Source organism: Mixophyes fleayi, chromosome 12, assembly GCF_038048845.1.
Source record: "Mixophyes fleayi isolate aMixFle1 chromosome 12, aMixFle1.hap1, whole genome shotgun sequence".
NCBI classification, from domain to species: Eukaryota; Metazoa; Chordata; class Amphibia; order Anura; family Limnodynastidae; genus Mixophyes; species Mixophyes fleayi.
Window position 1 is genome coordinate 77,447,450 of NC_134413.1, and position 27,979 is coordinate 77,475,428.

The 27,979-nt window shown below is 43.8% G+C and overlaps 1 protein-coding gene across 3 annotated transcripts; it reads left to right on the plus strand.

The window, feature by feature from the left end:
• The first annotated feature begins 321 nt into the window (after positions 1-321).
• Positions 322-27,979, plus strand: TMOD4 (tropomodulin 4). Of its 3 annotated transcripts, none has more exons than XM_075193234.1 (10): positions 322-450; positions 10,062-10,211; positions 10,775-10,931; positions 12,993-13,115; positions 16,681-16,770; positions 17,180-17,310; positions 20,457-20,564; positions 22,705-22,848; positions 26,812-26,956; positions 27,309-27,979. In XM_075193234.1, the coding sequence occupies exons 2-10, from the start codon at positions 10,092-10,094 to the stop codon at positions 27,329-27,331; spliced, it is 1,041 nt and encodes a 346-aa protein (XP_075049335.1). In that variant the 5' UTR covers positions 322-450; positions 10,062-10,091; the 3' UTR covers positions 27,332-27,979. The 3 variants fall into 3 exon arrangements, with proteins under 3 accessions (XP_075049335.1, XP_075049336.1, XP_075049337.1); XM_075193235.1 differs by lacking the exon at positions 322-450 and adding an exon at positions 6,900-7,003; XM_075193236.1 differs by lacking the exon at positions 322-450 and adding an exon at positions 8,820-8,844.

Sequence of the window (27,979 nt, forward strand, 5' to 3'; positions counted from 1 at the left end):
ATGCTGGGACCTGTAGTTCCACACCCGGTACCTCCGATCTGGGATGTATTTTACCTTTGGCATTTACTGCCTGTTGCCAATAGCCTCATATTTTATTGTGCAAATATTATGCATTATACTGTGTTTATTTTCTGCACAGTCACTGACTTTTGTAGTTGTTGTTTCACAATCTCATTTTAAATCCACTGTACACCTTTATGTCGGTCTTATGGGCTATCCCCCCCACCCCCTACCAGTGACCCAAACCACGTGGGCTGATGAGTTCTCAGAGCAGGTGATACAGGGTGTCCAGGGTGCAGTTCTGCGGGCTGACCACTAGGTGTCTGCCAGGGAGACGGAGAGATCTCTGCACCAGCTGGAGCCTAATGACAGGCAGGTCACACCCCTTCCAAAATATCCCCTTTACCAGCCTAGTCAGACCCCTCATACAGCAGGCAGGGAAGTCACAAGGTAAGCATGGCTCCAGGGCTGCTATTCCAGACCCTATTTTATTTTTATTTATTTTGTAAGAGCCGTGTGGCTATACGCTAATCATGGCATGGTTCTAAGCTAATGCATGCCTGTATCTTGTATTGGTAATTGCAAATGAGTAACTGGATTTAAATGAGTCTTGTGTTGTAGATAGAAGCCAGTGAAGAAATTGTCTTTTTTTTTTTTTCCCTCACCTGTGAATCGGTAAGAGAGGGGTTAGCAACTGTTTGTCTTAAGTTTTTGGGGTGCGGTGACGGAAAATAATTGTTTTTGCAAAATAGACGACCATTAACATTTGGAAAGTGCGTCAGTCTCGAGCTGGTAACACTATAGGGGGATAGACAGAGGCTTGTTGCCAGATATATCCCTGTTTAGGGACCACGGACAGATTAGACCCATATTTGTGTCTGTCTAGCATTAAACAAGCACACGTGTGAATATATTATTTTTATATATATATATATATATATATATATATATATATATATATATATATATATATGTGTGTGTGTATATATATATGTATATGTATTATATAATCCTACACCGCTGTACTGGACTGAAGAGCTTGCAATCTCCAGATTTTTTTTTTTAGCTTTCTAATACCTCAGAATATAAATCACTCCCCCAGAAGGCCATAAGGGATTATCTAGCCTATAGAAAGGCATCCTGTGTCTGGCCAGCTTTCTGGTACTTGTAGTTCTGACTTAAAGCAATGCCTGTTAGGATTCGGATTAGCACAGACTTGTTCCTTAACATCGGGCAAAGCTGCTCTGTGGCCATCTAACTGGTGTAAATCCTAGCGTTTTAAAAATGATCCCTACGGGACAGGCAACGATTATCCCAGTGCGGTCGCTGTGTTGTCTTAAAGCTTTAGGGGTCTTGCTTAGTGGATTACGGTTAACAAGGCCCCTTCCGCGACGGGTCAGTAATGGCTGTGTATATATATATATATGTCTGTGTGTAATGTATGTGTTCATAAATATCCAAGTAGGGTGTAATATATATTATAGGTTATGGGTTGCATTAACACCATCCACCCTTTCGTGCAAAATATTTTGATAGGACGAATTGTTTTTTTCCTTCCCTCCCACTGCTAGGTTGATATAACATGTATTTGCAATTACAAGATGGAAGCAGCCATTTTATGGCCTGGACCAATATTGATGAGATCAAAGCCAATCGTTTCGCTTAGAACCAGTGCTCCAGGACGGTATTATTATAAATATTAGTAGCTCTTTGAAGCTACTCGTTTGCTATTTAAACCCAACGTCAAATTAGACCCAATGGTCATTCGCTCGCAATCCTCCCAATTGTTAGTCTGAGGTGAAAATCTCCACTCGGACATTGCATCACTGGACAAATGGAGACCTCTCCTGGCAAAGTTGACTAATTTTCAGTATCAAAGCTAAATGGATCAACATTATCCAGTTTTCATTGATGACCGTGGTTTCCGGTGCGTTGATAGGCCGCGTTGTGATGAATGTTGGTTCAGCTCACAAAATGGCTGCCTGCTTGTACCCTGTGAGTGTCTACAAGCCCTTACATATATATTTGTAATATGAATAGTAGCCCTTTAACATGACACCTTGTGTTTAGAGGACCATGCCACAAGGACTTAGAAAATACCAATGTCACAGCACTGGGTAGTTACGTTCACCCCACCGCCCCCCGTGATCCCTGTCTTCTCCTGCTGCCATTACTACGCCGGCTTACCGCTTTGTTCCACCTTGGATTTTACCTCACACGTCCTCTGGCTTGGATAATTCAGTCGTTTTATGACGTGTGATATGTGAATAAGACTTTTTTACCTCACACGTTTCTGCTCATAGAGCGGTTTGTTCATTTACGTCAAGGATTTAGCATGTGGGATGGACTATCGCCGAAATATGGCAGTGTACACTAAGCAACTGATGGATTCTAGATAGATCTCTTCTAATATGCTAGGCATGGCCGCTCATTCTCTTCTATATTATTTTGTTTATGGCTTTATTTATTTTTGTCAGGGAGGAATAGTGAAGTTAATAAGTTTCCCCTCCGTGTGAAATACTTCATTCTCCGCCAGCGTTTTGCAGACGCGCCACATGGCCGTGTTCACCAAAAAGCTCGTTTGTGCACCCGTGCTGGCAAAATAGGTTGCGCTACGGTCTAACATGTTACAATGCCGTGGTGTGAACAGCACCGTAGACCATAAATGTATGAAACTTGCTAGAATGGAAAAAAAGTGGAGGTGTTGCTTGTAGCAGCCAATCAGATTCTAGCTGTCATGTTCTAGAATGTATAATCTAATTAGAGCTGGAATCTGATTGGTTGCTACAGGCAACACCTCCACTTTTCTTATTTAGAAGGTGTGATGTGTTTTCCTCAAAGGCTGTTAATTGAATTACTTTTACTTAGTAAACTGCACCCTGTACAACACTTCCTGTGGAACTACAAGTACCAGTATGCCTGGCCAATCAGAGATGGGACTTGCCAACAACACGGTTAGCTTAGGCTGCTCCCAGCCTGTAGGTCCTTGTTGACCAGGCAGCTTGGAGCGGGTTAAACCCTCTGTAGGGTGAAATCGCCGATGCAGAGATAAAGGGATAATCTCCGTCTCCTGCTGACACCTCCCTGGACTGGTTCCGTTTCAGGGAGCGGACAGTTGGCGATTCTCATGATCTCCTGATTCTACCTCTCGCCTCTTTCCTGCTTGAAGAGAAATACCAGCTTGATTCATCTTCTAAAGGGTCAGTAGAACCAACAAATCCATCAAATGTTTTACATTTCTACTTTTGTTTTCATTTATCACCTAGAGTGCAAGCTCCTCAGCCAAGATAGCATTTGGTGTGTGACGATCATCGCTCTCTCAAATCCTCTTGTAGCCGTGCTAGACGTCGTTATATGGGCAACTGGGGCCTTCCAGGTTTTTTTATACATGATTTGCTGAACTAACGCATGATCTTTACCCGTGTGTTGCTTTTGATATGCTTGGTGTGTCCCTCGTTTACCCAGGCGTGTCCATTTGTTTATTTGCCCAATGCACATTGAGTTATAAAACGTCGCTAAAGCCGGGGGCATTGACTGGCTCCAGTCACGTCGGTTCAGTCCCAACAACATGGCTGCTTCGGTGATGTCACTCCTAGCGAATTGCTAGGTTATCGTTCCCTTTGGATTCTCCGCTCTGTGTTTGTGATGGGACTTTAAGACAAGAATGGCCCAAAAAAAATAAGGAAGGAATTTCGTTCTAACTTTATAAAAACTAGGGGGATTTAATCAATAGACCCCATCAATTTAATAACATGGTTATTAATCCACGTTGTGCTCCCGTGGTCTCAGGAGGGCGATGAATTATCCTCTTAAGGCTCTGGTTGCAGATTGCTGGCAGTGGACGTTGGGGATGGGAGAGAGAGAGAGAGGGAGGGGGGGGGGGTGAGGGGTCTTTAGTGACTGACAGGTGCTGCTGTCCTCTGACACTTTATACAGTCTGCAACTCTGCCACCCCCCACCCCCCCCTCCAGCACCTTGTGTGTGTTGTAAATCCATCGCAGCCAGTGCAAACGCCCAGAGGGGTGAACCTGGGGGCATTCCTTAAATAACCCACTGCACGCTGACTACCCCCCTGGTGACCAGGGCTGAGAATATCAGCCACAATATGCACAGATCTATCTGATCAAAGTGTGATCTGTGACAATCTATATCACTTATACACCACCCGTGTTGCAGCTGTCTGACACTCACTTCTGACGCTAGCCGGCTAGATCTCTCTGGCTAATGTCAGAAATCATATGGTTTCCTAGTGGGTTTTTTTTTCTTTCTCTACCTGACACTAAATAAAGTATCGGAATGAGGCTGGACTAAGGTTTTGTTTGTCCACAGACTTGTTACTCGCATCACACACCTTTCTCTCCAAAAATCTGATTCTTGTCTGCCCTTCCCCCCCCTCCCCCTCCCTCCCTGGCCTACCTACCTTTAGCCCTCACAGCATACGGAGATCACAGCTGACATCATTGTAAGCTCCACTGTATTTTAATTTATAACATATACAACATGTTTAGTCCGGTTACCCTACGCGTTCTGCCGCCTGATTTGGCTGCAGAAATGGCAGCCCCTGTTGCTGAGGTAAACCACCAATTGGCATTAGTTTAGGGGCTCTGTGTACACCCACAACTACGTTTTGCACTTCGGTGAAGATCTTCTTTAAAATTCTTTATAGCCTATCCACTTGTGTGCTCTAGTTTTTGTCAAACAGGCATCAATTCATTTTGGATTGATAGTGGTCTGAGCTCGTACATCCACCCTCCTTCCCCCAGTCGCCATGATAGACTCGTATACACGGTCAGGAAGAGATTGGACATTTCTAGACGCAGGACAATAGATGTAATAAAGACAATACCGACCTTCGTGTTTAGGATTCATTTACAAAATAAATTGTGGCAAATCCAGCAATAATTTAATAGAATAAAGCGGGAACTTTCTGTCTGTTTACTGGGTTTAATTCTCACTATCTGTTCCTGTATTGTATGCCTAGATACCTTCACAGTGCCACTTCTGTTCTGTATGCTGGCTGCAATTCTCCGTATCTGTTCCTATACTGTATGCCTGACCACGTACACAGTACCACTTCTCCTGTTCTGTATGATGGCTGTAATTCGCAGTATCTGTTCCTATACTGTATGCCTGAACACGTACACAGTGCCACTTCTCCTGTACTGTATGATGGCTGTAAGTCTCAGTATCTGTTCCTATACTGTATGCCTGAATGCGTACACAGTACCACTTCTCCTGTTCTGTATGATGGCTGTAATTCTCAGTATCTGTTCCTATACTGTATGCCTGAACACGTACACAGTACCACTTCTCCTGTTCTGTATGATGGCTGTAATTCTCAGTATCTGTTCCTATACTGTATGCCTGAACACGTGCACAGTGCCACTTCTGTTCTGTAATCTGGCTGCAATTCTCCGTATCTGTTCCTATACTGTATGCCTGAACACGTACACAGTACCACTTCTCCTGTCCTGTATGCTGGCTGTAATTCTCAGTATTTGTTCCTATACTGTATGCCTGAACACGTACACAGTACCACTTCTCCTGTCCTGTATGATGGCTGTAATTCTCAGTATCTGTTCCTATACTGTATGCCTGAACACGTACACAGTACCACTTCTCCTGTCCTGTATGATGGCTGTAATTCTCAGTATCTGTTCCTATACTGTATGCCTGAACACGTACACAGTACCACTTCTCCTGTTCTGTATGATTGTTGTAATTCTCAGTATCTGTTCCTATACTGTATGCCTGCCCACATACACAGTACCACTTCTCCTGTTCTGTATGTTTGCTGTAATTCTCAGTATCTGTTCCTATACTGTATGCCTGAACACGTACACAGTACCACTTCTCCTGTTCTGTATGCTGGCTGTAATTCTCAGTATCTGTTCCTATACTGTATGCCTGAACACGTACACAGTACCACTTCTCCTGTTCTGTATGCTGGCTGTAATTCTCAGTATCTGTTCCTATACTGTATGCCTGAACACGTACACAGTACCACTTCTCCTGTCCTGTATGATGGCTGTAATTCTCAGTATCTGTTCCTATACTGTATGCCTGAACATGTACACAGTGCCACTTCTCCTGTTCTGTATGCTGGCTGTAATTCTCAGTATCTGTTCCTGTACTGTATTCCTGAACACGTGCACAGTGCCACTTCTCCTGTTCTGTATGCTGGCTGTAATTCTCAGTATCTCTTCCTATACTGTATGCCTGAACACGTACACAGTACCACTTCTCCTGTTCTGTGTGTTGGCTGTAATTCTCAGTATCTCTTCAGTATCTCTTCCTATATGTATGCCTGAACACATACACAGTACCACTTCTCCTGTTCTGGATGCTGGCTGTAATTCTCAGTATCTCTTCCTATACTGTATGCCTGAACACGTACACAGTACCACTTCTCCTGTTCTGTATGCTGGCTGTAATTCTCAGTATCTCTTCCTATACTGTATGCCTGAACACATACACAGTACCACTTCTCCTGTTCTGTATGCCTTCTGCAATTCTCAGTATCTGTACCTATACTTTATGTCTGAACGTCCAACACGGGCTCCTGTACTCTTCCCCATTATCACAGTTTGAACTCAAATATTTAGACCACACCGATTCAGGAAACTATAACCTATCTACTTGTGGCCATTAGAAGTCTATCTAAAGCAGCTTGCGTTGTTTAGGATTACCGGTCCTAGAAGATAAGACTGCATGTAGTACTGTGTGTGTTACATGTGGGGTTGGCCTCCTGCCGGCTCCTAAATTCTGTCTGTTTAGATAATGATCTCCTGGCTCACCAGCCCCAGCTGAGTCAGGGTGTTGTCTACAGAAGATTAACTCTTTCTCGGTGGAGCCGGAGGGGGGGACGACCGACCGACCTCTTACCGGATCTTCGTGCTGCTGGCCGGGGGCACTCTCCTAATAGAAGGGGGTAATCTGGAGATCTTAATGCTGACACCCGGTTCTTGAGAACAATCTGGAACTAGGTGATGTCATTGTGGAGGTGTGTATGACATCGATGACATCATAGCTGCCACCTGTCCCTATTTTTAAGGACAGGTTTGTTGATCTGTCACAAAGGTACCAGGTCTTCTGTCATGTATGTTTACTCATTATCTCTGTCTATTCTGCTGGCTTTATAAGGACTATTCCTAGTACATGCATTATGATGCCCCAGCCCAGGGCAGAACTATAGGGGGAGTGGAGTCCACGGGGGCAGGAGGTTCATTAAACACTCCCCCTTTGCAAAATTAAATATGACTACATTTTTAGATGATAATAAAATAACTTGAAAATCATTGTTCACTTTTTTTCCTGCAGCTGTAGGGAAAAAAAAGCATGTATTGAAGTTTTATATAACCTATCTACTTGTGAGCTGTATGAATTGGAGCATACGTTCAGTTGGGCTCTCACCGCCGTCCACATCTTGACCTGCTGATGTGCAAATCTGTTGAGACTGCAGCCTTATCAAGCGGTACAAAGCTTTTCAATTGTATCACCCGTTCATTTCAATGGATTATGCAGCATGTCTGCTACATGTAGAAACCCCATTGAAATAAATGGGAAATCTTTCGGTAATAAATCAATTGAAAATCGGCAGCCTGATAACCCCTTCCCCAAGTAATACTCAATCAATTCCAGCGGCAGACAGCCCGGGCTGGTTCCCGCTAAACAGGGAATCTACATGTGTGGGGTCCGCCTGACATCTTTTTTGTTCTTCTTCGTTCCTTCAGTGGGGCAGGATAGGAGCTGTGAAACAACAACACATCTGAACATTGGCGCTAACCGGTGCTAAATGATAAAATCAGGATTTACGTGGGACTCCCATTTGCCATCAGCCAATCACAAGCGCTTACTCAGAAAAGCTGCTTGTGATTGGCCGGTGGTGAAGGGGGCCCCTTACTTTAATCTCAGTAGTGACTAACTGGATCTCTAATAGTGTGTGTGTGTGTGTGTGTGTGTGTGTGTGTGTGTGTGTTGGGGTGGGGGACATCAATGCTGTGGAGCTAGATTTATTTCAATGGGGTATTCATACCATGCTGGAAACCCCATTGAAATGAATAGAGGGGACGGGGGATATCTTCAAAGTGCGGCGACATGCTTTGAGCGCACTGAAATGGAGCAAACAGCATCCAAAGAATATAGAACCACAGGCAGAGACAGTTGCACACAAATAGGTATGAACACATAGAATAGAGTTTTATTTTCATGTGTGATTGCTGCATTGCAGAAGTTAGGCACAACGTTTTAATGCCAGCGGGTGAAGGGTTCTCCAAGCCAAAAAACGCACAGCAATATTTGCAAACCGGCTTTACCAATATGGGAGATGTAAAAAAAAAAAGTGGACATTGTTGTCAAAACTTAAAATGGGAACAAAACAAACACTGGGGTTGATTATAAAATACAGTTTTTCCTGCAGTCACAGACCGGGACACACAACAGAGTTTCGGCTACTGTACACATTATACAGGTCATTCCGTAGAGCTACAAACACTGCAAGGAGTGGAGGCACATTGTTATATACAGGGGTAGGGATATGATATAGACAGAGACATACATTTGGGAGCCAATGGAAAGCTTATTCCCACAGATCTATACACCGTCTGAGCAGAACTTAGGAGGTCTGGTATCTTGCTGGTGTCATCTCTTGCAGTACAGGCAATGTGACCCATAGGCAGCTGTTAGTGTCACTTACAACGTGTGACACTGTGATAAGGCCACGAGCCCAGGACCTTTCCATATACGTTTGATCTCTGTACAGTACAGTGTCGTTCCACCAGCAGTCCCGATTTTGTGGGGGACTGTCCCGAATTGCAGCCCCAGGACGGTGGTGAGGTTTTGTCTGTAAGTATGCCTGGTTTGGAGCTAATGTGAGCGTAGCTGGATAATAATGTTATTTGTGTAGCACACACAATATATCCATTGGTGCCTATAGAATATATAAAAAAGCATGTGGGATATGTGCAGGGAAGTTGCATTGAGCGGGTCGGGCTGACGCGTTTCACAATTCCGCATCACTCTCTGGCCAACAGGCCTAAATGACGTCACTGCAGACCTGCAGGTGTTTTGCTTCATCACACAGCGGTGGGCCGGTGCAAATCCCATAATTAGTACCCTCATCCCCACCCACTTCCGAGAATTTCAGCAGATTCTCTCGGAAATTCAGGAGGACTCCCAGACAGTTCGGGAGAGTCGGCATGGAGCGTTTTCATCATGGTTTCTTACCTGCTGGATTTTAGCCAGACCCCTTGGTCAAAATAACTGGAAACCAGACCGCCTATAGATTCATTTTGGAATATTACAGTGGGTGGGCTTTGGTGGTATATATGAAATGTCTCCGCGATGTCTCCATTTCCTAGAACATTTATAAGCTCATCATGTCTCACCATGTAGAAGCAACTGGCTCTATATAACCGTATTTCTTTTTAAACTGATTCCCTTAAGCAAATAATGTATTTTTACACTGAGCAGTAACCTCCCTGAGATGGTCACTAGGTCCTCACAAATCTATTTCGGGTTGGGTCTTCTCTAACTCACTCGGCACTTACACCCGACCTGTAGTTGGTGCGGGTGATACGACTGAAAATCACGTACCTTAGAGATGCCCAAAGCTTAAATCAGACGCTGTTGGGTGCAATTGAGCATATGCTATGTGTGTATGCCCCTTTCCCTCCCTGTTCCGTCCCTGAAAACCCTCTTAGTCGACTCAGTAAAACAAGGTACCGTAAGGGGGATTTCGATTGGTTGGTTGGTTGTGTGACGTTCAGCTATATTGCCTAAGACTATCGATGGAAAACTGTTTATCCCACCTTATCTCATAGTATGAAATTATCTCCTATTACATCTAGTAGAGAAGTTATAAAAGTAGTCATGAAGTGGATTAAGAGAGGTAGAGGTGGCACAAAGATCATAGGCCTGTTGTCCCTTGGCCATGAGATTATCATCTCTACAACCTTCAATCCATAGAGCGATGGTTTCTGTTACAAGTAATGTAGAACGTTCCTCGTTGATGTGTGTGCGGTGTACTAATTAGATCTCTGCTTCTGTCTTCTTCTGTGAAGGGGCTGAAAAGTGCTCCTACCACCACCACCATGTCTTACCAGAAGGAGCTGGAGAAGTATCGGGACGTAGATGAAGATGAGATCATGCGGGGGATGTCGGCTGAGGAGTTGGCCCAATTGGACTTAGAACTTCAAGAGATGGACCCTGAGGTACAGATTAGCGCTAATATGTCAGAGAGAGATGCCCCTTTAGGCAGAGAAACTCCATGGAGAGTACTGGCCAAGGTTACACACGTAGTTGTCCTACTTGAAGTTTTTCGACCAGTTTCTTTGTTCCTCCATAGTTAAGCCAGTTGGCCGGCACCAAGAATAAAAATTGTCTTCACCTCCCGGAGCAGCTAAATTCAATTTAAGTAGTGACCACTCAATCATTTTGTTCATTGTACAGTCCTTTATACATCATGAAGTAGAGGAGGAAGACAACCAACCTTGGTTCTTCAGCTATTGTTGAACAAAGAACCAAGCCATAGACCTCTTAGGCCAAATGTAGAGTTGTATAAATGTTTCCAAGGTTATCGGTTAACAATAATACCAGTCGGCACCATATTTCACTTCCACAATGAATAGTTAGTCTAGACGTTGAGGAACGTTGAAGCTTTCATGGCGCAAATGTCTACATTTTATATAAAACAGAAGATCTATCACCAGAGTTGCAGGACAGGTACCGTGTGGACGGTAGTTCTAATGACGCACGTTTCCTATCCATAATACAGAACATCCTCCTCCCAGCTGGGATGCGCCAGAGAGATCAGACCAAGAAGACCGACACCGGCCCGCTAGACCGAGACGCCCTTCTACAGCATCTAGAGAAAGAAGCCATGGATGCCGAGGAGAGAGAAGACCTTGTGCCATTTACCGGGGAAAAGAAAGGTAAATAAAGAGATATCAACTGCAAATTAGATTGACGTGACGTTGAGGTTTACCCATTGAGACTTTAGACAACCCCTAGTTGATTTGGACAGTCGGTATTAAACTTGGCACCACTTGATGACATCATCGGTGCCCGACGTCGCCTAGCATTTTTATACTTCCTTTGACAAGTATTGATTGATCCTTAATCGTGGGTTCCGGCCCATTGTTTGTAAAGAACAACTAAACCGACTGTTTGACATATCAAAAGCCGTTCCTACCATACGGCAGTTTTGAGAACCTGTCCTCAGGCAGCAAAACCCGATTGGCAGCTAATTTTCCCACTTTCCCTCCTGGACCCTAATTTGCCATATCCCCCAACTCCTGACACTTGTCACCGGCCGTAGGCATGAGACGCGAGTGGCCTACGGGAACAAGAGAGCGAGACAGGAAATATTTCGGATCTGCTGCCGTTAATCTCCTCAGCCGTATTTAATTTTTAAGCACGGAGCTTTATTTGTGATTTTGCTGTTGTCCTATACTGCAGCCCCTTAACATCGCCTCCCCTCCCCACGGCACGGTGACAGATGTGGACAGGTGCAGTCTATATTCACTCTGCTAAACTCGCCGACTCTCTCTCTGTTACTCTGATCAGCTGTGTTGCTGGGGAGGCGAAATGATTTGTAGCTGCATAAACAAACACTACATGTGGAAATAAATCATATATATATGTGCAATGATATCTTTTTTTGTTCCTGGGGTAAAAGGGGATAGTCTGTACAATGCAGGAAGCGAGGACGCAGGAACTACAGGTACATTTTAAACTAAAAACAAAATAAAGTAATCCTAAAAACAGATTCTATCCATCTCTGACCAATGACTAGTCTGTACTTAGCCGGATGTTGCCGCAGAGCGCAATAAGTTATTGATAACAGACTTTGGGCTAGATCTACTAAAGGGCGGTTTGCTTAAACCGCCAGATGTTGGCGGTTTTCCTGGCGGTTTCAAAACCGCTGCATTCCCTAAAGGCCAAACTGACTGCTCTATACTAAGTCCCGCGGCAAATGAGTCAAGCTTTGGCTAGCCCGCCTACTGAAGAGAAGAACAGCCAACCAGGAGCAGACTCTCATTGTCAGTAAAGAGAGACTGTTCCTGATTGGCTGTCCCTTTAATCAGTAGGCGTCCATCTGTTCGACAATGCTATTTAGCATTGGCCTGGCGCCCCCTAGAGGACCGGGACAGTAACGCGGCCACGTGTGATTTGGCTGATTGTTGCGGTTTGCTGCCCATCGCCGGCGAATCGTGTTTGAACCTCCTGGATAGTAAATCTGGCGGTTTGGAGCTTGAACTATAATAAGAATGAGATTATAAAGAAGAAGTAATGAAATATGTTAAATATAGTTATATTATGATAGTTTACCTGCAAGGTAGATAATGAATAAAAGTGCATATGAGTATAATAATGGCAACGGCATAATGAGATGTAATAATTAAGAAAAAAAAAGAGATCCAAATATATTTCGACAATCTCGATAAAAAAGATAATAAAAGATAATCAATAAACAGTGTGGATGTATGAACTTTGTTTCATATAGAGGAGCATTTCTCATGTATTTTATGGCATTTTATATTACAGTTGATGGTTTTGTATTTTGTGTTCATTTTGAAAGTTTTGTAGTGTAAACATTGTAATGTTCTGATTGGCTACAGCTTGGTCTAGTCTGTAATTATCCTAATGCTCTGATTGGCTACAGCTTGGTCTAGTCTGTAATTATCCTAATGCTCTGATTGGCTACAGCTTGGTCTAGCCTGTAATTATCCTAATGCTCTGATTGGCTACAGCTTGGTCTAGCCTGTAATTATCCTAATGCTCTGATTGGCTACAGCTTGGTCCAGCCCCTGTAATTATTCTAATGCTCTGATTGGCTACAGGTTGGTCTAGCTCTGTAATTATCCTAATTCTCACAGTGAAGGTTTAGTATAATATCTAGGAAATCTGTGTTTAATTAACCAAAATAAATATGATATAAATGTACAGTAATGGGAAATTTTGTTTCAGATATTTTCTTTCATTCCCCGCAGGTAAACCCTTTATCCCGAAACAAGCAAAGCGCGAGATACCCAAAGAGGAGCAGATCACGCTGGAGCCGGAGCTGGAGGAGGCGCTGGCCAACGCTACCGATGCTGAGATGTGTGACATTGCCGGTAAGAGGGGATGAGGGGGGGCTCAGACATCTCCGCAGTACTCTGACATATACACGTTTTACCACAAAACCCCTCAAAAGCCTCTTGTTACAGTGTATAGGAAGACACAGTGTAGTTGTTGTACCTCACCTTTGTTAAATGTAAAACAAACCCACTAAATATGATATTAATCCAGACATTGCTCAATGCACGTTGCCATATTTTTGTGAAAATCTGACTATATATCCCAAGTCACTCTCATGATTAATAATAATATTAATGAGATCAATAGTGTGCTCTGACTGCAGAAGTATATGTTACAGCTATGACATGTGGGCTGGATTTATCTAATCCCTCACCCAATCCTGCCACTATCATCTCCACAAAATAGCTTGTATCAGACTCTTCCTCTTCATTGATGCCACCAAAAGGCTCATCCACTCTCTGATCATCTCCCGCCTGGATTACTGCAACCTCCTCCTCACTGGCCTCTCCCGCATCCGCCTCGCTCCACTTCAGTCTATACTCCACTGCTCCCTAATCTCCAACATCATCTCCATTCATACTTCTTATCGCCCCCAGAATATAATTATTGCTCCAACACTAGTCAAACGTATCCCAAAGAAAAAAAGCCCTCGTTCAACTGAGGGAATCCCCCACCCCTAACAGTCCTGCCTTAAAACATCCCTGTTAGTAGGAGTAGCTGTTTGTACACCACTGCCATGTAGTTGTCCTGCATTTGTGTAGAAGACAAACTTTCCATTCCTTGAAACCCATTTACCTCCCAACATTTAGAATCGCAAAATCAGGCCCCGCCCCCATTCTGACCAAACCCCACCCACAAATCAGCAAATCCCACCCACTTTTTTGTTAAGCCCCACCCTTTTTGCAGCCCGTCAACCGGGATGTCTCTCCAAAATCGGGTCACTCGAGAGATAAACATTTAAAACATCCCGTACCTCAAAATAAAACTTAATTTTGGCATGCGACCACAAAACTATGTTGGTACTGCCCACCTCCTGCCATCACAAAGTGCACGCCTTTTCACCCACCGCAGACTCCGCCATATTGACAGTCAATATGGAAGACGTACGTTTGCATGCTCTTTAGTGACCTCTGGTGGCTTCAGGTGGAATGTCGACCCTCAGCATGAGGAGGTAAATTAAGACGATGATTCGTAGTGACTCAAAAAACCGATAATCCGCAGGGTGATCTAGCTGTCTAAACACGGGGTGTTAGAAGATCTGATGTGATCTAGTACACAAGCTATGCCCATCTCCTGGAGACTGTTCCTTTGCTGTTAAACACTGAATCTCCCTAAGGCTATTGAGTCTCTTAGACAGCTGAGCAGTCTAACCTGACAGCAGCGCGAGACACACGGACAGAAGCACACATAGACACACGACAGAGCACAATCTTTGTCCGACAGCTTCTACCGGTGTGACAGCCCCCTTCACCCTCACGTCGTCACCCTCCGTATCGCTCATTCCTGCCTCCGTTCTGCTATACAGTTGTGATTTTAACGAACATTAAATGAGTGACAAAGATTACCGTGACCCTTTTAAAAATCCAAAGTGGAGTTGCGTTTCGAAAACACGGGAACATAAACTTTGGTAGGAGGGGGGTGGTAAAGAGTTTATGAATTCATTTTTATCTAACGCGTATTAGCCCGACGTGAAAGACGAGGGGTTATATACAAACATATTATCCAGGAGCCGCTAGAACCCTTAATCATGGCCCTGTGATGTCTACTGAATGATTTGTAGAAGCGTGGAACAAGATTTCAGCCAAGGAAACGCAGCAATATAAATGACACAGGTCTGAGAATAAAGCATTAATATCAACAATAATGTCCAAACATGCCCTTGTTGGCCATAAATTGCAGAGTGTATGAACTAACAATCATCATCATCATCACCATTTATTTATATAGCGCCACTGATTCCGCAGCGCTGTACAGAGAACTCATTCACATCAGTCCCTGCTCCATTGGAGCTTACAGTCTAAATTCCTTAATATACACACACACAGAGACAGACAGAGAGAGACAGACTAGGGTCAATTTTGACAGCAGCCAATTAACCTCTTAGTATGTTTTTGGGGTGTGGGAGGAAACCGGAGCACCCGGAAGAAACCCACGCAGACACAGGGAGAACATACAAACTCCACACAGATAAGGTCATGGATGGGAATTGAACTCATGACCTCAGCGCTGTGAGGCAGGAGTGCTAACCACTAAGCCACCGTGCTGATCACCGGTCCAGCTCACTGTGTGATCCGGGCCTTTAGCTATTGCTTGGGACAGACAGCACACGCGTCATACGGTAATGACATCCGAGCCACATGTACGTTCTGTATGGCCATAGATTTGGCTGTCTTTATACCTCCTAGTTCCCCTGCTCGTTCCCCTATGGTCAGTACAGTGCTGAAGTTGGATCCGGTTCAGATTCTATGTTTAGTATCGGGGAGTGACAGGCAGACGGAGATATCCTCTTACCTTGTGTGTACAGCGTGGTATATCTATCCTTTCACTGCAGAGACCCCACAGGGGAGATACATCCTTACAACTTATCCTGTGCATAAATCATTGGCCCCCAGATGGGAGATTGACTGACACTCCGAGTAACTTTAAACCTGACTTAAAACCACTACCTGCAATTTTTAATGCACCAAGATAAACAGGGCCTGATTCATTAACAAATGCAAACAGAATGTAATATGCAGGTTTTAAAAAAGCGCACGTACATAGGACATACGCACGTCCGTATTAAACAAGGAGCGGATGTGAAGATACGTCTGCTGATGAATACGGGTATAGGTCCGTTCTTCTCTGACAGACATCACACTGCGGGATACGGCCAATACATATGTGGGATATAAAGTCACAAAAGAACGCACAGAAAAATAAAAATTTCAATTAACGTCACCTGTTAATAATATAGTAATTAATGACGGAACATTAAGAAATAAAAGAAAGTCCCCCCCCCCCCATAAAATACATTTATTAGGATTATATGAATGTCTACTGAACATAAAATGCATTTTTACAGTTGCTTCTGATTGCAAACACATATTCTAGCATGTAAACACAGCCCTCATCACTAGTAATCAGCTCCTACACCCGACCTGTAGCTGGTGCAAGTGATATGACAGAAAATCACGTACCTGAGAGATGCCCAACGCTTGAATCGGACATTGCTGCGTGCGCTCGAGCTTGGCACGTCCTTACTGTACATTGACTACGTGCATACGTTCATTCCCCTCTTCGTTCCGCCCCTGAAATCGTAGTAATTGCGCACACAATACTCAAATTGCCATTTACGCTCCTTAATGCATCAGGGCCTTATACAATACAGATGCTGGCAGATTTTCACCAATACCAAAACACAGTAATAAGTTTTATATTAGTGAATTTTGACCTCATCCTTACAACCAAATCCAAGCTATCGTCTTTTAAAACCCATTATGAAGCAATCGAGAGGGCGCCAATTCCATGCGCGACAGATCTCTGAAATACAATGTACGATGATGTGATGTCCCGTGTGCTTTGGAAGTATCATTGACGTCATGTGTTCTTATATTCCAGCCATCTTGGGGATGTATACGTTGATGAGTAATAAGCAGTATTATGATGCTATTACTACTGGAATCATCATTAACAAGGAAGGAATCAACAGTAAGTACAGAGCGAGTCTCTAAGACTATTGATGCAAATGTATTGGATTTCATGCTTGTTTTGTTTGAAGAGTGTCACGGTTGGGCTGGATCTTCCATTCAATGCAAAAGTATGTGTACTGCGTTGTGTGATTATATATTGTAGGGGTCTCTGTTTTATTGTATTTGACACCTAGAGGAGGCAAACAATGTCTGTAGAGTAATGATGTATAAAACATGTGACACCACGGTTAGATTTATCAAACTTTCCAGAAAGGAAAAATGGAGGTGTTGCCCATATCAACCAATCAGATTCTGGCTATCATGTTCTAGAATGTACTAGAAGAACGAGAGAATGTCCTGTACATATATTTCTTTCTTTACATATTCGGCCGTCTCAGTACCGCAGTGTGTATATGTCTTCCTTATAGGTGTAGTACAGCCAGACAAATACAAACCTGTCCCGGACGAGCCCCCAAACCCAACCAATGTGGAGGAAACATTGCAAAAAATCAAGAGCAACGCAGCGGATCTGGATGAAGTTAATCTGAATAATATAAAGGTGAGTATGGGGTTATTGTTGTATACAATTTGTTTTTATCTTTACAGTTTATGAATTCACTGTGAATCAATGAGTCGCTTCGTGTAGGCACGTGGTGGAGGCAGCCATTTGTGGGATGAATCTCGGTTCAGCCGATGAAAATGGCCGACTCCACAATATGTTTTATGAAGTGACTCAGTGATGTCGATTTTGATTTAACCCACATTATGTATACACTGGGCCTGATTCATTAAGGAAAGTAAAGCAAAATTATTAGTAACTTTGAACCTGGACAAAACCATGTTACAATGCAAGGGGTGCAAATTAGTTGCACGTAAGGAAACTCTGGCTGTTTTTTCATGTAGCACACAAATACTTGGTAGCTTTATTTTTACACTGAAATTTAAAGTCGAACTAAATCTGTCCCCACATTTTAAATTTACATCCCCCTCCAATGCAACATGGTTTTGCCAAGGTGCAAAGTTGCTCATTTTATTTCCTTTCATTTCCTTAATTAATCTGGTCCAGTTTGTGTGTGGATCCCTGCCCCTGTGTGTGAATCCATTCCTCCCCACATTGTATTTCTACAAAGCAAGTCTGCCACACTGTCATTCCCTCCGTGTCTGCTCTGTTAGAGAAGTTTCTCCCTCTTAACATGGCAGCCCACTGCAGGACAATGACAGACAGCATGGAGGAAATTTCTAAATTCCACTGAGGATGAGGAGATAGGAGATAGAAAGGGCCAAAGTTGTGCGATTTAACAATCAAGAGGGTTAGAGTAGTAAAAACAAGCGTGAAGAGGGAATTGTCTTAGAATGGGGCCGGTTAGGTAAGTGTTGAAAGGTGAGTTTTGAGGGAGTGTTTGAAAGATTCAGGGCAATGAGTGCGGGCAAAGTCCTGAAGGCGGGAGTGTGAGCTGGTGATAGATGGTTTGTAGAAGCGAAGATCATTGACAATACGCAGTGGGTGAGTTGGGGAGTATTTCTTGACAAGGTTGGAGATGTAGGAGGGGGAGTCAGAAGATTGTGCAATGGGACACAGCGGAAGAGGAAAGTCGGGAGTGGAAGATTAGTCACGACGTCGCATTCAGCACAGATCTCAGGGGAGACAGCCATTTATCAGTCAAACCCAAGAGGAGAAGATTGCAATAATCAAGGTGGGAGACAAATTAGAGTGTCATCGGCACAGAGGGGATTTTGGAGGTCAAAGTAGCGGATGATATGACAAAGAGAGGAAAGTAATGGGCCAAGAGCAGAGCCTTGGGGAGCCCCAACAGATAGATGGACAGAAGGGGAGCAGGCACCATAGGAAGAGACAATGAAGAACCGATCAGAGAGGTAGGAGGTAAACCAGGAAAGGACAGTGCCACGAAGGCCAAGAGGGTGAAGGGTGTCAAGGAGGAGAGGATGTCAACTGTGTCAAAGGAGCCAGAGAGCTCATGGAGCAAGAGCTGGGAGAAGTGGCCTTTCGACTTAGCCAAGAGTTGACCATTAGTCACCATGGTGAGGGCAGTCTTGGTGGAGTGGAGAGGGCAGAAGCGTGTAAGGAATCAAGGAGGGACTGACCGTTCAGAACGTGTGTACGGTTGTAGACTAGTTGTTCAAGAAGATTGGAAATGAATGGGAGTAGGGATATGGGGCTGTAGCTGGAGAGTAAGGCAGGGTCCAGAGATGGTTTCTTGACAATGGGTGTGATGAGTACGTGTTTGAAGGCAAAAGAAAAGATGCCTGTAGAGAGAGATAGGTTGAAAACGTGAGCTAGGTGACTGTGAGTGTTAGAAGAGAGAGAGTGGAGGAGGCAGGACAGTGGCGGGTCGAGAGAACAGGATGAGGAGGTAGAGGAGATGAGGAGTGAGAGGACCTCAGTGTCCGTGACAGGAGGGAAGGTGGGCATGTGTTTGAAGGCAAAAGAAAAGATGCCTGTAGAGAGAGATAGGTTGAAAACATGAGCTAGGTGACTGTGAGTGTTAGAAGAGAGAGAGTGGAGGAGGCAGGACAGTGCCGGGTCGAGAGAATAGGATGAGGAGGTAGAGGAGATGAGGAGTGAGAGGACCTCAGTGTCCGTGACAGTAGGGAAGGTGGGCAGAGCGGCAGGGGGCTTTAAATTGGACTGGGGTGAGGGACGGGAGAGCTGTAAAGAGGAGATTTCATGGCGGATGGAGTTGATTTGATTTTTCCACTTGAAGTAAGAAGCAACGTCATGGGCAGTGACGGTAGGCTGAAGGGGTAGTGGTGGGGGGCAGTGAAGAGAGTTGATGATGGAAAAGAGGCGACAAGGGTTGTTGGACTGGGAGGAAATAAGGGGTTTTAAGCAGGACTGTTTGGCAGGAGAGAGGACAGTGTAATAGAATGATAGGATGAATTCAAAAAGGGTAAAGTCTGCTTTAGAGCAGGAGTTTCTTCAGAGGTGCTCAGCAGAACGGGACTTAGAACGTCGGAGGTGATGTGTGGTGGCCAGGGGTGGCTTTATCTAGGGTTGCAGATATGGTGGAGTTATAAAAGGAGACTGCTGTATTAGGGCACGACAAAGAGGAAATGGGAGAGAGGAGTGATCCAAGAGTGGCAGAGAAGCCGGGGTGGTCAAGATCACGCAGGTTGCGTAGTGTCTGTAGGGTTTTGGTTGCAGAAGGTAGGGAGAGGTGGAAGGAGAGGAGGTTGTGGTCAGAAAGTGGGAATGATGAATTATAATCGTTACAGAAGTTAGAGAATACGAGGTCAAGGGAATGCCCATCATGGTGTGTGGGAGAAGAGGTCCACTTGGTGTGACCATGGGCAGAGCTGATGGAGAGGCGTTTTCAGGTAGAATTACCATCGGGGGCATCGGGAATGTTGAACTCCCCAAAGATGAGGGTGGGTAGGGGGGAGGAAAGGGAATGGGAGAGCCAGGCGGAAAAAATTCAGAGAAAGTGGGAGGTGGAGCCTGGGTGACGGTAGATGATCGCAACACGAAGGTGGAAAGGGGAGAAAAGACTTAGGGAAGAGACGTTTTTTAAAAACGTGGATGTTTTTAATCCGGCCAGGTCAGTAGTATTAGCCATAAAGTATTGCGATATGCACAAAGCCAACGCTTCAAGCGCCAGTCACGTAGCAGCTACTGTGCAGCAGTACCACATCACATCTATCTTGTATGTATAAAACCACTTAATGTCTGTTGTTATCTCGTTGCAGGACATTCCCATTCCGACGCTAAAGGAGATTTGTGACGCCATGAAGAGTAACACTCGTGTAAAGAAACTGAGTTTAGTAGCTACGCGCAGTAACGATCCTGTGGCCTTTGTAAGTTCCCCTGTAGCCCTGGACTCATAGGTGGAGGTGACATCCTACATCAGTGTCTAACTGGAGTCCAGTTTAAATAGACACCCCTGCAGATGCTGATGGCGTCTCCAGGGGTGCAAATATGTTACTGTCTGGGTGGATTTTGGTGAAATGGGGGATGAGTGCGGATTAGACCTATTTTCGCACCCACAAACAACACTGAGTTTTGCAGCATGAGATTAATTATTATGAGATCGATGTAAGATACATAAATAGATCATCATCAATATTTATTTATATAGCGCCAGCATATTCCGTAGCGCTTTATAATTGGGGACAAACATAGTAATAAACAATACTGGGTAATACATACAGAGAGGTGAGAGGACCCTGCTCGCAAGCTTACAATCTATGGGACAATGGGAGTTGGATATATATTGTTAAATCTACATATTACATTTCGGTCCAGACAGATCGCAACGGTAAAAGTTGTATTCGTATGCTATATGATCCAGTCACACGGCAATGTTGATCAGGGGGTCACAGGGTTGTTGTCTTGTGTGAACTGTGTAACGGGTGGTCATAGGGTAACGTAGGGAGGTTAAGAGGGAAGTTGAGGAATATTATAAGATTGCATGAAGAGGTGGGTTTTCAGAGAATGCTGGAAGGTTTGTAGACCAGAGGAAAGTCTTATTGTGCGAGGGAGGGAATTCCATAGAGTGGGTGCAGCCCGAAAAAAGTCTTTGAAAACTACTTGATAGCTTATTTGCACACTGAAATGTAAAGTTAATATTTGTGTTCTACATGAGAAAACAGTCAGTATTTAACTTATGTGCAATATAGAAAACTAATTTGCACCCCTTGCATTGTAACATGGTTTTGTCCAGGAGACTACTTACTCAATTTGTTTTACTTACCTTTCCTAAATGGATCAGGCCCCTATGTGTACATCTTGCAAAACCTGCTATAATTGACCAAGGCCACAAGATGGCAGCAGAAAGTTGAAACTTTCAGTTCAATAACAAGAATTGCAGAGCAGACCTAGTCATCTAATGACTATGTATATTATATATTATATCCATTAGATATTAAATCACCTAGCTGTAATGATGATTCATTAAGTAAATGCGCCTCTCTAGATATAAAAGAATAATTGAACTGGAGGCCATTTGCTAGAAGATGACTTTAGAACCATTAGTTGCATTACATCTGTAAATTAGCGAATAACGCGCACTTAAAAAGCTTCATTTTGCTAATAATATTCTCTAAAATGAGTGGCAGCAATGTAGGTCAGCATAGCACCGCCATTTGGCAAAATCTACCTTAATGTACTTTTATAATTATATTTCTTGGAAACCTTACCTAAAAATAACACATAATACCATAGATTTTACAGGTCACGTTTTGTGTAAATGGGAAGAAAATGTGTAATTTCTACGGCTATGTCTGATCAGCGTAATATCCGCTTTGATGGAGGACGCACAGAACTCGTAGTTTAGAATTCCATAAACTACCAATTTAACAAAAAAAAAAAAAAAGGAACGGAATGTTGATGCTAATTTGCATAATACAATGAAACAGGAGTGTTCTAAATAACGCTGTTTCCTCTGCACTTATTGCTTCTAAAGCGATCGCTATATCCTCTGCCTAAAAACAGCGTGAAACTGGGGTTCTCAATCCTAAACCAAATCTCGCTAACTATTCCTGGATTCATCACATCCCTCATTGTGAAACTGGGACGCCGAACTGTGCGATTGTCTATAGCAATATTGTCACAGCTTAATTAAATTAAATTAATAAGGAAATTAATTAATAACTGGATTAATAACTATATTATTGGGAAATGATGTAAACGTATTAGAGGCTACAAAAATTGTATAAAGTTAAACTTTTCAGGTCACAGTAACTAAACAACAAAATGATGAGTAGATTTTCCCCACCAAGCATTTTGAGGTGTCCCTTAATATACTCCACCTAAAAAAATAAAAGTAAAAACAAATAAATGAAGTTAGATTTGCACATCTAACACAACATTCTTATGAATATTGGTACAGCCCACAACATGTCCGCCTCCGCTATGAGTAGACGATGGGTACACATTAGTATCGCTAAGCACTTTGCTGCCCCCTGCTGTCAGGTAACCTCTCCTATCTATCCGCAGGCCGTGGCTGAAATGTTGAAAGGAAATAGCACTCTAGAGAGCCTGAACATCGAGTCAAACTTTATCTCCAGTGCAGGGATGATGGCTGTTATCAAGGCCATGAAAAATAACTCTACTCTGGCTGAGCTGAAGGTGGATAACCAGGTAGGTCATTATTTATTACACTCGCTGCCTTCTATTTAAAAAGACATTTAAAGCTTGGCATCAGCCTATAGGAGCCTGTAGAAATAAGCCACCGAGTTGAAAGGCCCTCCGACCTTATCACTGGCTCCACCCATCTGTACAGAAATCTTGTATCTCAAGCCAATCTGAGACGTAGGGCCTAGGTTTGTTAGACAGTAAACTTTGGTAATGCCCCTAACCCCCATGCCAGCAATGTCCATGGTTCAGAAGTATCTCACTTCGTCATCTTTGCCCCAGAGCTCACAGGCAAGTTTGTCAGCGCGGCTTGCCCAGATGTCGACGCAGCTTTTCCAGTTGTCGATGCGGCTTTTACCGTTTTCCGTGCGGCTTGTCCAGTTGTCCATGCAGCTTGTCCAGTGTGTTCCGTGGAGGAGTACAAAAAAAGATTTAGTTTGCTAAGTTTTAGTGAAATAATAGTGTGACAACAACAAATGACAAATTTAAAAAGGTTATTCATTAAAAAGTAGGAAGGTTGAATAAACATTTACTTAGCTTCGGATGATCAAGTGGTTAACAGGTCACAGATATCCTGATAAACCCGTCGGCACAGACACTGGCGGTCCCTTATAAAGTGAAATTCTGTTTACAGGAATCAAAGTTTTATCTATGTTTCCTTAAAACTCGGCACGTCTCGGTTACTATTTTGCAGAAAAAAAAGAGACATTTACGGGAAAACGAAACTTAAGATGAAGATGAGTCCCTTTCACCATACCCCTGTTTCGATTATGTAGGTTTCGTTGTTTCTTGTAAGGTGCTTTGGTAACTCCGCCAGACTTCTGTGCATTTGTTGCCCGTGGCACACATTTCTTAACCCCGCACATAGCAATTTGAAGAAAGATATATACAATAAATAGAATAATCAGCATGGTAAGTGTGTCACACCTAGTAAAATGTCGCTAAAGCTTCATACTCAGAAGGTAACAACAAAAGAAGGTCAAATTTAAAATCTTAAGAACAAAAAGCCTTTTATTTATTTTAAAAAAAAACTTTTGTGTCCATTCTCTTCACGTGACCATTGTACTTGACCTTTTAAAGTTCCAGGTAACTCTCTATCCAGCCTCGGGACCCTAGAAGGTTCCAGATATCCCACCGATAATCTTCCTTCCGATTCAAAGGCAGCAGAACTGTTGGAGATCCAGGCAATGCCTTTTTCTTCTTCCGATATCTGATCCCAGCTCCTTGCTTCAGTCACCGGTGTAATTTCCGTTGAAGTTGACCAAACCTGCCAGGGTGAGAGTCACCTGACCTGCTTCTATGGCTATTGCTCCTTTTTGTAGGTACCATTTCCATTTTTGGAGAGTCTTCTTCTGCATCACGTGAGTTCTGGCTTCCAGTCTTTTTCGGACCTTACGCCAGTGAACGAAATTCCCAGACTGAAATGGAAACTTTTCTTGAGATCCTCTTGTACTTGAACACGGGGGACAGGCGTGCAAGTTGTGTTCACACTGCGTTGGAATATGAATCAGGCCCCCGATGTGTGGTGTTGGACCACACCAGCCTTTGCTACTTGCAATGCATGCTCCTGTTCCTTAGTCCAAACAAACACACTTCTCTTAATGGTAATGCTGTAGATTCTTCTGTGCTACAGAGGTTCTGGCTTCCAATCCTTCTTGCCTTCCCCAAGCAGCGATCGGAAAATCTATGTGTATGACGACAACCCCAAAATTTTCTGTTCCCCATAGGGGCAGTAAGTCCTGCAAAAGACTCTCCCACCTCCCCCCTCTCTATTTCTGTTATTTACACTACCCTCGTTTCTGTCCCTCAAGCCCGATGCCTTGGGGTCATCTTCCTTCTCTCTGGCCTACCTGATTCTCACCTTGACCCTCTTAAGTCTATCCTCAATGCTGCTGCCCGACTCATTTTTCTCTCCCGCCACTCTATCGCTGCTGACTCCCTCCAACAGTCACTACATTGGCTCCCCATGGCCTACAGAATTACATTTACGTTCCCCCCCCCCCCTCACCTTTAAAGCTCTTAGTCAATCTTCCCCTCCCTACATCTCCAATCTCATCTCTACCTACACTCCTAGCTGCCCCCTCCGCTCTGCCTGTGACCGCCGCCTCACTACTTCACTGATCACCTCTTATCACTCCTGTCTCCAGGACTTTGCCTGGGCTGCTCCCCAGCTGTGGAACGATCTTCCATGTTCCATCAGATTAGCATCTACTCTCAAAGGCTTCAAGCGTGCCCTTAAGACTCATTTCTTTATTCAAGTCTATCATTCCTAGTCCTAACTCCCTTGTCCTGGCTCTCTACCCCAGTTAGTACCACCCTATTTGTGTCTCCTCCTTCCCTTTAGGATGTAAGCTCTCGTGAGCAGGACCCTCTTTCCTTGTGTGCTCCTTCTACTATTCCATCACCCCCTGTACCTCTTGACCTGCTTCCCTAGCCCTGTTTTCTTAAGCTTCGGCCTACTTCTCGCTGATTTCTACCATCACTTTCACTCATTGTCCCAGAAATAATTTGATTTGCATTACCAATGTTACGTGTGTCTGTGTATATATTTTTGTTCATTTTTTTGTTCTTTCTGTATCATGTTGTGTCATGGGTCACTGTTTTTTGTATGTCATGTATGGCGCTGTGGACCCTTTGTGGCGCTTTATAAATTAATAATAATAATAACTCTAATAATAATAACAGGTTGTGGTATAACCTTTGTCAGGCCAGAGCACAGCATGCCCGGGATTTTCACCGTCTTTCCGCACCATCATCCAACATTCCGGCAATGTATCTTCATTTTCTGCAATAGTCCATAACATACGTTGGGGCTATGCAAGGGAACCGTCTCTGGTATCTCTTTGCGTGCTCCAGGGATGCAGCATTGCTTTAGATTCACAGGTTTGCCAGGAGGTGGTATATAATCTGGTGACTATTTCTCCGTACCTCTCTCTACCTCCTTCATCTCTGAATTATCCCGTTCTGCCAAGGCAGGCACTGAATAATTCATGCTCTTCTCTTTTAATTTCACATGATTTATGGAAGAAATTCTTAGACACTCTTTTAAGAGATTGACCTGATCCCTTGCTGCTTGCAGCTCAGTTTCAATTGCCTTTCGGGCATTCGATCTCTCTTGGAGCTCTTGCAAACAAAACCTTCCCACCGTTGCTGTATCTTGCTGCTGTGCTTGCGGAAAAGTTACTATATTCCAGGCCTGACCATTTGTTTATGTTTGCACAAATAAAGAGATAATGGCCCCCAGGGTCCAACCTGGGTCATCCGTTTGGGAAGGCAGCTCGCTAGCTAACCATTAGTCCCCTTTTTATTCTTGTTAGTAAACCACGTAACCATCCTGCCTGGTTGCGCCGAAGAGCTGATGCTAAAACAGATGGCATCACAGTAACGCAACAATTGTTTCAGCAACGACTATCTCAAATGGTTTCAGCAATTGTTTCCACGGCGTCCGGTTAGCTGTGGCGATAAACCAGCGCCTTTACACTCTCTCGCACTTCTTCCTAAAACACCACACGCCCCCTTGTCACCGAAATATACCAAAGCATCTGGTTTAATAAAGAAACCGCAGGCTGTTCTTTGAGCTCTGAGGCACAAGGGGCTGAATTTGCCCCCGTGGGCCACCAGTTCTCTATTAGAGTTGACCCCTGGAAATGATGGAGGGCAGACGGCTGTGACAAAGAGAAGCCCATAGACTACTCCATGTCAAGAGCATCCCCGGATGTGTCCGATTCACCCTGCGCTGTTGCTTCATTTAATTAATTTAAATTAATTTATTTCACTATATGTCAGATTTACTGAATCTACTGACAATGAGACTTAATTCAACTCTACGTTCCGTATCTCAGGGGAGATGGTTTCTGTACTTAATGCTAAAGACAGTTTGATAAAGACGAAAGGTATCATTGTTAACAATTATTGTAAAATAAATGTAAAGTTCCTAAGTAGCTCAAAGTCATTTCTCATGTCCTGCAGCACCAAAACCTCGGAGACACTGTGGAGATGGAGATGGCCTCTATGCTGGAAAACAGTCCTTCTGTAATACGCTTTGGGTACCACTTTACGCAGCAGGGACCAAGGGCCCGGGCATCAGCCGCCATCACCAAAAATCTGGAGATTCGTAAGTGTCCAACGTTTTCAGAAGATCTAAGTTTCACGACCCTATAACGTCACTACAGCATTGTCCTCCTCTTTAAGGAATGGTAGATGAATGTGGTCAGGTTGAGAGCTTATTGTCCTTGAATCTCTCCAATTTGTACAGATAAATTCCGACAACCCTATTGGTTAGTTTAAGATATTCCCAACGATGTTGTCCCAATAGCTGTTTAAGTCTAAGATGTTCCGTGACCCAACTCTAGAACTTGGTGGGGGCGACATAACAAACTCTCTCCTCAGTCAAGGTCTATGTACAGTGGGACCTCTTGATGGTTAAATTCTTAGCAAGTTATATATGTCTCCTTTTTTTCTGGCAGGTCGCAAGAAGAAGAAAGTTTAAGGAATCTATCTTGTGTCTTCCGAGACTCGATTCAAGTCCAGCCTCAGCGATCTCTTAGGTGGCGCCTATGACCCATCTTGCCCCGGTTCATAGGAAATGCTCCTTCAAGTGCATTCTCTACCATTTGTATATCATGTCTTTATTAATGTGCAATCCTCTTATAAATCATATGGGGAAACCTTAGCTCTTGTCCTGGAATGTATGTGGTCCCGCCCTCTCCACCCATCCTTTCTCCATGTCCCCCTTAGTAAAAGAACTTCTCTGGTAACGCTGCAAATTGCTGTCTTAACATAAACACGTCACCTACACACACCGTAAGCAGCCATTTTGTGAGCTGAACCAAGCCTCATGGGAAACTGGCCTATTCCCCAGGAACTGGTGACATTACGGAGCCAGGAGACACTTTGAGCCTTAGTAATATGACTGGTTCCGAAGTATTAAATAGGCAGCGTTCTCATCCTCTTAGCCCACAAAATGGCTACCTCCACTGTGGGCGAGTGTCAGGTACAACTTAAACCCTCCTATATCTGCTCATTGCTCAAGATATCTCTCGTAAAAAGTCAGATTGGTGGGAAAAGGGGGACGATATTGCAAAAAAAAAAGTTAATTGTATTTAAGTTATGTAAATAAATTGACTTTGACCTGTTA